The sequence below is a fragment of the Netta rufina genome (assembly GCF_964035555.1).
Source record: "Netta rufina genome assembly, chromosome: 12".
Lineage (NCBI taxonomy): Eukaryota > Metazoa > Chordata > Aves > Anseriformes > Anatidae > Netta > Netta rufina.
The window spans coordinates 18,949,194-18,963,351 of NC_140135.1; the positions used below are offsets into that span (position 1 = coordinate 18,949,194).

The window sequence follows — 14,158 nt, forward strand, 5'->3', positions numbered from 1 at the left end:
TTGTATTCTGCTAAATACTTTACTAAGTTTGGTTATTATGGAGATACAATATATTTAGACTGGACTTTGACAGTAATCCTAAAATGCTAAGCCACTTGAATATTTAAATAATTACTCTTAGGAATATAGTCAGCTAATATAGCTATATCCAAATTTATTACCAAAATAAACTTACTTGTCTTTGGAACACATCAATTAATAAAAAATTAAAACTCTCATCAAGATAGTACAAGATTTAATTTAAACTCTACTAATAAATTAATGAAGTGGAATAAAATAATATGCATTAAATTATGTTCAGGGATTGCTTATTATTTCACATGTTTTTCTGCTATTTTTCATATTAAGATATTTAATGCAGATTATTAAAATAGAATCCACTGTGGCAATGTGAACTTATCTGCTTTTTGAATGTTTCTTCTACAATTCATACACGCATTTTGCTATCTTCCCAGCATACATTAATGATGTTACAATACAATACACATTAGCCACGCTGTTCATATCCCATGAGAACTAAAATACACATGCATTTGAAAGGAAGAAATGCATGCTATGGGGCTCTCTGAGACAATAGTTCATTTTCTCAGTTTTTTTTTTTCTTTTACTAAAATAACACATTTAATGGAATTTCCTGTAAGGAAATTACAATTAATAAAGGACTAAATTACAAATCCATTAGATTTCAGTCACTGCAGCAACAAAACAGAATTTTCATGAACACTCAAAAAATCCAATAATGTAACCTCTGGTAAAGCTTGAAAAAGCCCTGAAGGACAAGGCAGTTAGATCAATATTAGTTTATTTTAACTGCTGTGCAGTATGAAGAGATGAGGCTGATCATCTGATGGATTTTATTACCTGTCGGAGAGATAAGTCCTGGTGATAAGAGGCCTGGAACTCCATGGGGCAGAAGACGTGCATTTTCTTGTATCGCAACTCCTAGGGAACGCTTGGGGGGTCTTCCTGGTCGTGAGCTGATAAAATACGAAGATAAATGAAAACACGTTTTATTTTTGAAATATTTGCTTACTACGCATGGTATTGATTTATATAACACATATGAACATCAACAATACACAAAAATACATTAGAAATTCTTGCCTAGGAAAAAAATAAAAATAAGCCAGTCAATTAAGTGTACAACAAGAACCTTACAGATTTCAAATGAACTATCAGTAAACTGCAGAAAACCACTTATAGTTAACACAATTATGGTTCAAAGTCACGCAAACGACTAGAAAGCATTTATTTTACCAGCACTAAAACACCAAAACCAAAGCAATCCATATTTCTAGTTCTACTATACCACTGCTTTGTAACTAATATTTGTTTCTTAATATTCCTGCCTGTAAAATGGAACTTGAGAGATTAAGGGACACCAGAGTGATTCAGATTGGGTCCATTAGACTTTATGAGCTCAGGCTCACATGAACGTAGCCACGCTCTTTCTGGCAACTGCAATGGGCCAGCTCAGGGATGACCAAGCATCTCAGCCTGCCCATCCAGGCTGGCCTCAAGGAGGCACACCTCTACAATCCATACACTGGCCTGGCTTTTTCATTATCCAGGGCTTCCTACTTCTTACAGGTCATGAATGGAGAGGGATCTCAGCAGTAACTGCTCTGAGGCCATGCACCTGGACTATCCAAGACCGAAAAGTTACATGGCCTAAAGATGAGGAATGGAAACCTACAACACCATCTTTATGATAATAATTTCCACCTTCTGAATCATGGCGGGTAACAGTCTATTTCTGTAGATGCAGTAGTAATTTAACAGTTAACTTTCCCTACCCTGACTATTTATGTTCTTGGATTGACTTGTGTTTCTGCTTACTACAGAAAGGTTAAACCAAGAATGTTAGCCCAACCCAGCAAAAACTCAGCACGCCTTGACCATCTTACGAATTATGATTCTGATTTTTAAACCAAAATGTTAAAGATCTTTATATTCACATTACATTTATGTATTTTCAGCTATCACATTTGTCCCTTAAATCAGTATGCATACATGAAATCATCCTGTACAGCTGCCATCATAATACAGATTTACGGAGCAAAGAACCATTTGAATCAACTTTCCCAAGCCAAGTAATAAAAATAACAGCCTCCTAGTGTTTGTAACAGCATTGCAGCTTCTCTTTGATCAAAACAAATTTTACTTTGTTGAATAATAGAGGATTTGACAAAATACGGTGAAACATTGTATAAAATAACTATGCTGCAACAATGAATGAGGTTTGAATAGAGAGCATTTCCAAAATGACTTCAAGTCCACAAAGAAATTTCAGTTAAACCTCACTCTATCAACTTACAGTGGCAAAGCCCTCCATCAATGTAAGACAAACTCTGTGTTTAAATGAAGACAACTTCCAGCAACACTACACAGAGGTACCATTAACCTGTTCATTTTTCACACAGTGTGCTAGTGTTATTTTGTTTTACTGTACATCAAAGTAGCACAAAATCATTTTTTCAGTTTATTATTTTATCTCTATGAAACTATTCCATCCTTTTTCTTTTTTTTTTTTTTTTTTAATCTTCAGGTTAGTCCATTTTGTGTTTCATTTTATTCAGCACTTTTTTTCATTTTTCTTTTTTATGCTAAGTTGTTTATCATACTATGATGGCTATGCAGTACAGCCTCCTACAGAAGCCCAGATTCACTAGGCTGTAACAAGGTAAACCTAAAATAAGAGCATACGAGTTTCACAGGAAGTTAGATGCACATATGGGTTCTCTATTAAAATCACCTGCTGAAATCATTCACTTACTTCATAAGAATATTGCCTACCAGATACTATTAGGCTTGTCTACAGAGCCTTTAAATAAAAAAGAATTGTTACAATTTGAATTTACAGAAGACTGTGCGCACGCATGCACCTGGAACTGCTTAGTTGGCACTTAATGAATTTGCAAAAAAGTACAAAGGTAAAACACCTGAAGTTTTAGCAGCTTTCTCCAGGAGAAGAGCTCAACCCAGAAAACTACAAAGCATTCCTGTCTCAAGCTCAAATACCAACAAATCTTTTGCAGAAACCTCCGTATCTTGAGATTAAGTTAAAAAAACAAAAATGAAATCTAAAAATCTAAAAAAAAATCTAAAAATAGACAAAGAAAACACTTCATTTATGACTTGGGATTTCAGAGGGTGAGGAGGGGAGACAGGGAGTTTCACTCCCGGTTATGCCGTTGTATGGACGAGATGACTTGTGACTCTGAGCAGACCATCAGAGCCCGCAACTTCCCTGCACGAGGTCTTTACATTTTTCCCAGCACACACTGCAAGCAGAAGTGAAACTCTCCAACCTGTGATTAGGTACTGAACTGTATGCATTGTCCAGAATTGAAAAAGTTTTAGAAGACTGCTAGAGAGAAGTTCAGCCCAGGCCTCACCAGGTCCTTCAGAGCCCTGCGCGACCACACGTCCATGCGGCCTACGTACCACAGCACGGCGAGCACATCTGTGACAAGACAGAGCTGTTTTGACAAGCTCTGAACAAAATGCTTACTTCTAACCAGTGATATAGGTATCACTGAAGAATATTTTAGTGTTAAAGTAGAAGAGTTGCGGTCACAAGTCAAGACCATGAAGTCTAAAAGAGAAGTACAATACCACCTTCCATTAATATATTTGGTAATCATATTTTTTTTTATAACATAAAGGCAAATAAATAGACCAGCTCAAAGTCTATACTGATCAAAATTCTACTCCTATCTCTAAAAAATAAAAACACCACCAAAAAAAAAAACAACCTTGTGTCTTCAATTATGTGCCTAGAGATGACTGGAATTTCGGGGTTTTAACCTGTGTTCCGGCTATGGTTATTTAGTTTTTGTCATCCTCCCTCCCCTGCCAAAAAGGCGCTAAATCTGAAAGAGAACAATGAACTACTGGGACAACATGATCTGAATATTGCTCATTTCTGATTTGTGCTTGGAATTAAATTTGTCAGAGAATAAATTACATTTTAACCAGTATATCTGACAGCTAAACATATATAAAGTAAAATGGTGAGAAATCTTTTATTAGTGTCTATCTCTTCCTTTAGTTTCCAAGCCTGTTGAGATCCAATGTTATTGGTTTTCCTCTCAAAGGTTTGTATCTTCCTTAAACATCCCAAGGATTTTTAGTTTGTACCAAAACACAGAATAAGGTTATCTTTCTGATTTTCTTAAAGTTACTGATCAGCTCCATCTCTCATAACTCTCTTTTACTCTCATTATAGACAACTATATTTTTAAAATGCACAAATTGATCAACACTTTGTAAAATATAATTAATCAGTGGAAACATACAGCACATCACTGTTGATGTATGATAGTACTTTACTTTTGTGCTTTCAAATAGAGGAGATTTACTAGAATCAGAAGTGAATTTGCATATTAATCAAGACAAATAAACATGTGGTGATTTAACTAGGAAACTGTTATTTGGATGACAATTTAATCAGCACAGGTTGAAAGGTCCATCACTGCAGCATCCTGTTTCTGCTAAAATATTGATTGCGTTACTGATTTCAGTAATGCTTTATTTTACAGGGCACAAATAACCATGTAATTACTCTTTAATTGAATGGTAATTGCTTGCTGGCAATTATTTGTTAAGTTTTGGAGTTTAATTACTAGGTTATTTGTGTTTTGTGAAATAAAATGTTATGTATTAGTAGCCCTAAATATTTTCTGTATGAATGGTCTGTCACAACTGAAAAAGTAAATTACGATGGTATGAGTTTGACAAATAACACTGTAACATTAAAACTATTATTAAAAGAATCAGATGAATCTTTGAATGCTTTCCCTTTACAAAATTAACATTAGATGTAACATTTGTAAGATAAATGGAGGAATACTGTACCACAGAAGCATGATTTCCTCTGGGGTCTAGTCCACCATTTAGCATAATTTATCCTGATGTTCTGCTTTTCATTCTCTGGGCTTCTTTAGAGGAACTGAAATAGTACCCTATCCTCTCGAGAGCAAAGAATAAACCAAGTAGAAATATATTTCAACAGTACTTCATATTTCTGCAACTGAAGTGGATTACCACCAGCACATTATCTTAGCAGCCTATAAACTTTGTAGAGTTGGCAGTTAGCTAGATAACAAGGGAAAGCATTATGTCTTGCAGTGTCAATGAGATATGACACATTCTGTGATATATTTATTCCAAGTTGTGATAGATGAGGTACCCAATACTTTGATCGTTAAGATTTGAATTTTACCATTACACTTTTCATTTTTGTCATCAACTATTTATGAATTGGCAGGACACAGTTCAGCAAGGACTGCTGATTTTGTTTTTTCAAAAGATATCCGGTTAATAAATTAATTATTGATTCCATGAGACTTGAGCTATTTGGTATAAAAATATGCTACACTTGTGATTTAGAAAGCTCTCATCCCACATTTCTTCAATAGCAATGTATTTGATTAAGTTTAAAGGAGAAATACAGAAGTACTGTATCATGATTGTGTAAATTGCCCCGATAATAGTGGCAGTAACCGGTGCATGTGCTTACAAGTAAACCAAAAACCAAAACAACCTTAGTTGCTTTTCTGAAATTTAAACAGGAACCACAAATTACAACTTTGCTTTCCTCAAAGATCATGAAAGGTACTCTTTGAAGTCTTTATCAATAAACATAGCGTTCTTGATAATTTGAGTTTAAGTTATTTCCTTTTATTACCGTAAGATTTTACTTGTAGCATGGATTAAAAATAATCTCCTTGCTTTGGCGTTTATTACAACATTTCAAAGATGCCAATGGTAGTTAAACTCTACTTGACCTTTCAGTGTTTAAGAAGAGAAGCACACTCTGACCTCGCAGCAACCTGATTCTGTCTCCTCTCAGCGCTGGCAAACTGATCACTTGTCTAACCATTGCAGGACATTGGATCGCCAGCCACATCAAAGGCAACAAGAGCCAATTCAGCAGGAGGAAAAAAGTCATCCATGCAAAATGGGCAATTAACATTAATCATACATGAAGTTGTTCGAGCTGATAACTAGAACCTGGTCCTCTCATAAAACAGTGCCCACGCTGGCACGAGGCAAGCCGCCACTCATCTCCCATGGGGCTCAGTGCGCTCCTTTCTCCCTTCAGCAGACAGAAGGAAACTGAGGAGTTTCATATCATTATGAGTTGGTGTTACTGTTACAAAAAGAAAAAAGATTCCTTTATACCACTGAATATTTTAGAGATGTGATTAAAGTGGAATACTGCATTTTTATCAACTTTACCACTAACAATGTAAAGAAGCACAGTATTGAGTACTTCCTAAAAATCACAGTTTAGAGAAAACCCAACATAGATCTGAGTCATCTCGGAGGCAATTCCCTTGCCAAGAAGGGATGCTGGAGAATACAACACGGCAGAAACAAACTAAACCACCAGACATCCAGCTGGATTTTTTTTTATTATTATATATTTTTTGCTAAATACATCAATTCAGCAGTTATACATTGCTGTAAAGCACTGGGATATGACAGAAGCCATCAGTCAGACTCTACAGACTATGAGGCAACAGCGAAATGCAAGAGAAGTGGCACCAGCCTTTGGGGTGTCAGTATTGCCGGGTTCACTCAAAGACTCATAAAGCTGAAATAGGCCTCAGGAGGTCACCTGCTCTCTCTACCTCTGCCCCAAGGCAGGATCAAGAACACTCAAATCATTCCTGACAAATGCTGGTCTAGCCTGCCTCTGCAAACACTCAGTGCTGGAGGTTTCACGACATCCCTAGGCAATCCACGCCAGTGCTCAGGCCGGCCTTCCTATCAGGACAGGTTTGTGGGGGGAAAGGGAGGTGACATCTAACCTAGTTTTCCTTTGTTTCATTTGAGCAAGGTACTTTTTGTTATTAGCTCAGCAGACATAGACACACTTTGTATTTTTGAGGACTTGTTACATTTTGCCATTGTGAGGTTTTCATACGTATTGATGGCATTTATAAAATTAGTGTTTATACCTTCATGATCTTCACTCCCTAAGCATATTCTACAGATAGCACAGGTACATGGCTAATGCCCATAATCAAAAACAGTATAACTTGACCCTCTTTAGCTTTCTCTTAAACTGCATTTGTCCTTATTGAACTGAAACATTTAAGAGAACCTTTACATTTTCTCAAGATCACTTTGCATCCTAATGCAGTGTGCTTGAAAACCCTGCCACCTTGGTGCTCTCTTTAAGATTAATAAGCATGTATATATATTCATCAAACAAACGATTACTGAAGCCCTTGAAGCAGACTGAAAGAAAGCAGCCCCCATACTTCCAGTTTGATCTGAACTCACAGCAAACATCTTCTCAGCATGGTTTTCCAGTACGCTTGTTTTTTAAATTGCATTTTCATGCGAAGCACATTTTTTTAGTTTGCTTAAGAGGAAGTCAAGTGACACCGTTTAAAAATAGTAATAATAATAATAATAATAACAGCTTACTGAATTCAACTTAGTTCCTGTCAGTACGAGTCAGGTAGGATGTAATGGTTAGAAATGGCACAGTCAAGTTCAATGCACTTGACATGGAGCCCTCCAAACCTGATGTTATTAATATTATCTATAAAGAGGTAGAAAATTGCTCTAAATTATTTACCACAAGTGAAACAAAAACAAAAGGTACCTAATGCCATAACCAAGGACTGACACTTACTTCCAAAAAAGAGAAGCACACTGTCTTGGTAAGGCAGAGTGCAGGAGGGGCAGGCTGCTCAGCCCAACATTTCCATGTCTGTGATGCTCTACAAATTGGAAAGGACTTACAGACGGTATTACACTTGGCAGATACATACATGCAATTAAGGTGAGACACCAAACAGCAGCAAGTTGGTTCCCCTGGATAACAAGCCAGGTGACTGGCAAACCAAGTCCCTTTACCTTCCACCTCCCTCAAGTGCTTCTGGGGAGCAGAGAAACCTTCTGTGCCAAAACCTTCTAAAACCTGGCTTTATATTTATTTAGAAGATGCCAAGCTACACCTCATACCTCCTGGAAGCACTGGCTTCCCTAACAAGTCTGATAAAGCCACTTGCCCAGGAGAGGAGATGCAATGTGTTGTGCTTTATTCTGCCTTTTTTTGCCCACAGCAAATTCTTGGTGTCCGCATTTTCCACAAGTGAGTCCAAATATATCTCCAATTATTAATACCAGTGTTGACATTTTCTTGATAAAGATTCATTAAATTTTTTCTTTGTCAAAGACAGAAAGGTGATGGAACAGACAATTTAAGGGTTGACTACTCACCTGACAGAAAGTATAACTGTGAAGCTATTTTATACTTCATTTACTTGACCTAGTTACAGTACTTCTAACCCCAAATGTTCACAAACCGTGACCTTGCAATCAATGAGAATAAATAAAATTTTAATGTTTTCCAAGTTCCATTTTGCACATTTTTTTCTTTTTTTCTTTCATAATCTTTATTTTCTAAAATCACACTTCTAAGCTTTTTTTACTAGAAAAGACAAGGAAACACTGAAGAGTGTTGGTTTGTTGGTTTTTTGTTTGTTTGTTTCTCCAATAAGTATCACAGCTGACTGCTGCTGAGATTCTCCAATTAGTTGACATCAAAATTTCCCATAAATAAGTAACTGAGTACCAACTATTTTGAGAAGTGCAAAAGCAGAACTCATCTTCTGCAGTAAATGTGAATGATACTTATCGTTAGGACTTATCTTTGGCTTTTAGTTTAGTTACAGTATGAGACAGGACAGGCATTTCTTTGCCCACTACATTAAAGGGTCTTCAGGTACAGAATAAATAAAAGATTTCAATTTTATTTTAAAAAACAAATATGAGTCTGATCCATAAAAACACCCAATTAACGCTATTTGGAAAAATATTGGATAAGCATAGAGGAATATAAATCAATCTAATTTTTAGTTAAACTTTTTTTTTTTTTTTTGCAAAACATCATCATCTCTTCAAATATCTCAATGTGTAGTCTATTATGTACCACTTAAGAAAGATCACAAATTCAGGACTACCTGTTTTTAACTGTATTACATTTAAATATAGAATTTAAATGAGCATCCTGTAACTTTCTAACTAGATATATTTAGAAGCCCAGCTGGAGAACTTTCCTAAAAATGTAAGACTGAAAGAGTCAATACTTTGATAACATTCTTTGTAAAGCTATTCCAAGTCTTATCCCCATGCTGCCCTACAGGAGTTTTTGGTTATTTAGTGATTGCATTATTTAAAACTTCTGTTTAGGTCTATAGTCAGAACATTTATCTTAATTCTTAGTATTCAAATGCTATTGTTTTTCAGCTGTATTAGGGAACAGGTGATTAGTTCTTATTTCAGAAATAAGCAGTTAAACTTTTTCTTAAGTCAGGCACTTCAAAGTTTTAAGCCAAAAAGGCTGTTTGGTTCTTTCAGATTTAAAACTTCGAGTAACTCTTTCTGAATTACTTATGACTGTGCCTGATGATATAAAAAATGCTTCAACATTCCTGCTGTTAATTTTTCCCCATCAAATAACACTTGTCACATGAAAACAGGGAATAAATCACCAAATCTCAGAATTGTGGTGATTCACAGCTGTACACAAGATGGAAGGCCTCTAACACACCACACCAGCTCAATTAAAGGGTATGTCAGTAATGAAATTGAAAGCGTGACTACAGCACATGTACGTATACACACACTAATTTAATATAAATACATTAAATTAGTAACTGCATCAGTCAAGATGCAGTGCACAGACAAACTACAGTTCACTTAGCAACTTGAGATCATACCCAGTGGGACAAAGTTCGGCTGCTGTGGTTTTTTAATGCTACTGTTGCCCTCTCTACCTAGACTAAGCCTAGCAGGAGAGAACCTGTCTGTGCTGGAATCATGCCACAAACTATATACCCAGAACCACAAATTTAAATTCCAGGTTTGTTTTCAAAACAATACTCACCCAAGATGTCCAGCTAAACCAAATGTGAAAGTGCCAGATACCTCACAGATACTGCCAAGTACATAATGATAATGAGCTTTGCAAACCTCAACCTAGCTACTCAGCTAATACTAGTGTACTTTGAATCCAGTGAAAGCTGTGAACCACTGGAAATTATAGGCATTATGAGTATGCAACTTGCGTTCTGTAAGAGGAAGCCCCCTTAAAAACGTGTTCAGAATTATTTCAGCTGTAGGTTGGAAGCCCGGCCCGGATGTGAATGGATGTCGAGGCTGGAACTGAGGACAGCATGGGAGCAAACAGCTCCCCTCCAACCAGCCCACATTTTATGTCAGCAAAGGCATGGACAGAATGAAGATTTTACTTGGCCAAGCCCTTAATGGCTTGCTTTCCTCAAAGAGCTACAGAAAATGTTAGCAATCCTCTTTCAGTAACTCTCAATTCCAGCATATGGACAAATGGACAAGACTGCATCGGCCTCTGCTACCTGCCACTATTTACTGCATGTCTGTTCAGAGCCTGATGGGTTTCCTTCCCCAGCTGACAGCTCAATTTCTGGGCCGCCAGCAAGCTCTGCCCAGGGCTGAGGACATCACTCAGCCCAGCCATCGCTCCCTGAAGACACAGGTCCCAAACCCAGGACTGCGGGACTGAATCACCATCTCTTGGGATACGCAACATGTAAGAACTGCACGGTGACAACAAACTGTCTCAATCTCACCTACAAAGGAAATACGTGAATGAGAAAATGATCTGCATTAAAATTTCAGGATTTACCTCACAGACAATAAAAAAATAAATATTGAAGTGAAAAGCGAATGATAAAGGGCAACAGGAAACTCACTTTCATTAATGAGGCCGAACATCACATACTGTGGTGCACAGTCCGACCCAGTACAAAGATACGCTGTTACATTCAGGAGCTATAAATCCACTTTCATCTGATTTAATTTAGCACCAAATTTTTCAAGTACTACATTGTAATTTCTACATACCTACTTCTACAAATATTTGCAAGGATACTTTCAAAGCAAGGAATCATCATCTATTACAAACACTCATGATTTGTCATATATGTCTGAATTATATTAGATCCTTACAAGTTTTACTTTTGACCTGTATCTGAATTCAATGCCAATTTAGGGGAACATTATAAAGAAAGGTTTTTGAAATACTGCTGTTTTCCACTGAGCTGTATCTCCTTAAGATTCAATTCAATAAAGCTTGTAAAAAATGTGACTGTTTAAGCCCATTATCTATAGACAAAAATCTAATAGGAAGCACTTGACATATTTACAGCACTCTGTAACAAATAACCCACATAAGATGATAGCTAATTCCGTAACAGTGGTATATTGTAGTGCAGTGGTACAATATTTTCATAGCAATTCAACTCTGATGCAATGGGAAACTACTCTTGCTTTAACTGTTTTTAATCTCTACATTACAAGGTTCAGTGTTCTCACAATTTTGCAAAGACTCTTCAAACTTTAGGCTTAGATAATAGAAATTCATCTTTCAAAGAATCACAAATGTAAGAACATCGAAACAGTCCTCTATAGCACCCTTTGCACCTATATCAATGTTGAAAAGAATTGTTCACAGCAATCAAAACGAGCCTCTGTGATTATATCCAGAAGGAAACATCTGAAGGTTAACCTTTACAACACAGAAAATCTCCTTTAGTTAGCTGGTGGTCCTGGAACAGTGTGAAATTAAACAGGCAATATAGGTAAGTACCACATTGCTTCGCATTTCCAGATTTTGTGGCCATATTACATTAATTTGCTGGCTACTGAGATAAACAAGGTTACTATTTCTACTGCAAATGTACAAAAGAATAAGTTATTTTTAATCAACAAAACACAAACCTTTAGGACCATGAAAATATAGAAAGGGCAGAAACAAAATTTTCGAAACTCACATTGCATTTATCTTTAGAATCTCCCTGATATCATAAAATGCTACGTATACCGAGCCCCGTTTGAACAGCCCTGCTCACATGAGCCCTACCTGCCCATAAAACCCTCAAGGCACAGGCGCTGCCAGGATGACCCCAGGATGCACCCGCACTGGGTTCTGTGCTCCTTCTGTATCTGCACACACGAAATGCCGTTCCTTCAGTTCAAGGTTAAACTACGCATAGCTTCCTACATACAGGCATCTGGCGAGGTCTCCAGATACAGAAGCACCTGCTCACATCTGAAGGACAATCCTTGCTCCTGTGTGAATTCATGGGGACGTTCTCAGAACCCAGCTACCTCTCCTCATGCCCCTTCATGTGCCTGCAGGTGTTTTGGTGGATAGCTCTGTGGCAACAAGGACCCACACCAGGTTAATTTCCCTCTCAGATCTCTGATCCAGCCAATTCTTAGCCACAATTCTTTTTGTTTTCAGAGACTTACAAGGATTTCTCTCCTGTGAGCTAAAATCATAAACCCTTCCTGAGAGTGCAGTCCTGATTCAGGCTTGCACTTTGAGGACTAACTGGAGCATAGGTTTGGGAGGGCCATCTAGTTTTCATTTTAAGGCCTCAAGTGACGGATCATCCACTGCATTATTTTTTCCAATAATCGACCATGTAACGACTTTTTCTACTATCAAAAATCAGCCGTCATTGCTGTATCAACAAGGTTCTTTGTCAGCCACCACGTATTTGCTTGCCTTTTCTTCCTGCTTTGAAGAACGCACTCAACAGAAAATTTCTCCCCATGCATTGAGTTAGACCAAACAAATAACATCTTTAGAAAAGTCTAACAGAAAATTCTGCAGCTAGTCCATCAAATATTCACATCACATGTCATGGAAATGACTTAGAAACTATCACTACGGTACACAGTAATGCCTCTGCTTGTATTAGGGATATTCCAACACACGATTCTCAAATAAATACACTGACCAGCCAAACAAAAACAACTCTAAAGAGAAGATCTTAATTTGTCCTTTCGAATTTTAATGTGGCAATTAATTTAAGGAAAGTACCTGTAATGACTGTTTTCTGGATGGAAAAGTTCTTAATATAATTATTACAAAGTAAATGCCTAAACTATGACGAATAGAAGAGTAGCTTTTTTAAACAGTAACAGGATAGTTAAGAAATGCTATGATGGTGACTGTTAGGTATTATCTCGGTAAGTCTCTGGACTTCAAAGGTTTTGACTTTAGAAACAAGTTTAGGAACAGAGCCTGAAGTCTAAAAAAATAGCCCCTGAAGTTAAAAACTCCTCAGAAGAGGTCAGGAACCTTGTTCTCCAAGGTGATTTTTAAACTGTCAAAACCCTGATTAAAATAATATGCTAGTAAACTTCATTTGCATCATTTATCTCAATAATGCCACGTGGCTAGTGAAGAAACTCGGAACTTTCTCGAAGATGTCACCAGGACTGCAGCTGCTGTAACAGCGTGTGGGTCAGCAAAGGGGCTAAGCAGAGGCAGGAGAGGAGCATACATACATACATAAACCTTCATATACAACAGCTTTGTCACTGAATTTCCTCTGCTACCTCAAAAAAAAAAAAAAAAAAAAAAAAAAGTAGTAATATCAATTATGCTAAGCAAGTCTTACCCTGCAGTACTGTAGAAATTTGCTATATTTTGCACGTGTGCATGTGCACACACACAGACACACACACAAACTTTACCTGATTGAAACTCTTTATAACAGCAGATGATTGAAATGAGAGTGAACACTATGCTGCACCCTTCAGTTCTGAGTCAGGCCAGCCTCAGAGTTCATTATATGACAAGGAGTACATTTCAACCAGGATCTGTAACTCAGCTGGGCACCAAAACCACGGATTCAGTAAAGTCACTGGTTTTGTGACAGGGGATTCCTGCCCGACCTCCCCCTGCCGCGCCGTGTAAGCAGCCGGTCTCGCTCCCTCCCTGACATTACAGCCTCACTCCTTCCCTTTTGCTAACATTCCCTCTGCTCCACCAGGAGCATTTACCCTTTTTCTCCCAGGTGGTCTAACAGACGCATATCTAATCCGAGTGAGAATAATTATTCTCAGCTCGTAGTTAGCTTTGAATAATACTGATTTGGCTACGCGACTTGAAGAAGTACTTTTGTGACCAAAAGCTTGTCTGCTTTTCTACTGACAGCTCCCCAGAGATGTAACCCACACCCACGACCCTTCTCACCGCAGCTGCAGCTGCTTTGCCACTGACACAGAAACACAATGTCATTTTGCAAATGCACCTTCTGAAATCATCTAGGCCCTGTCATACATGATGAGAAAA

The 14,158-nt window shown here is 37.4% G+C and overlaps 1 protein-coding gene across 5 annotated transcripts in view; it reads right to left on the reverse strand.

Annotated features, from left to right (window-relative positions):
• The window catches only part of DACH2 (dachshund family transcription factor 2), a 354,632-nt gene that overhangs the window by 207,979 nt on the left and 132,495 nt on the right, over window positions 1-14,158 (reverse strand). For all 5 annotated transcript variants that reach the window (XM_084293884.1, XM_084293882.1, XM_084293886.1 and 2 more), the window contains exon 2: window positions 862-977. In XM_084293884.1, coding sequence (XP_084150010.1) covers window positions 862-977 — 116 coding nt within the window. The remainder of the gene's footprint in view (window positions 1-861; window positions 978-14,158) is intronic.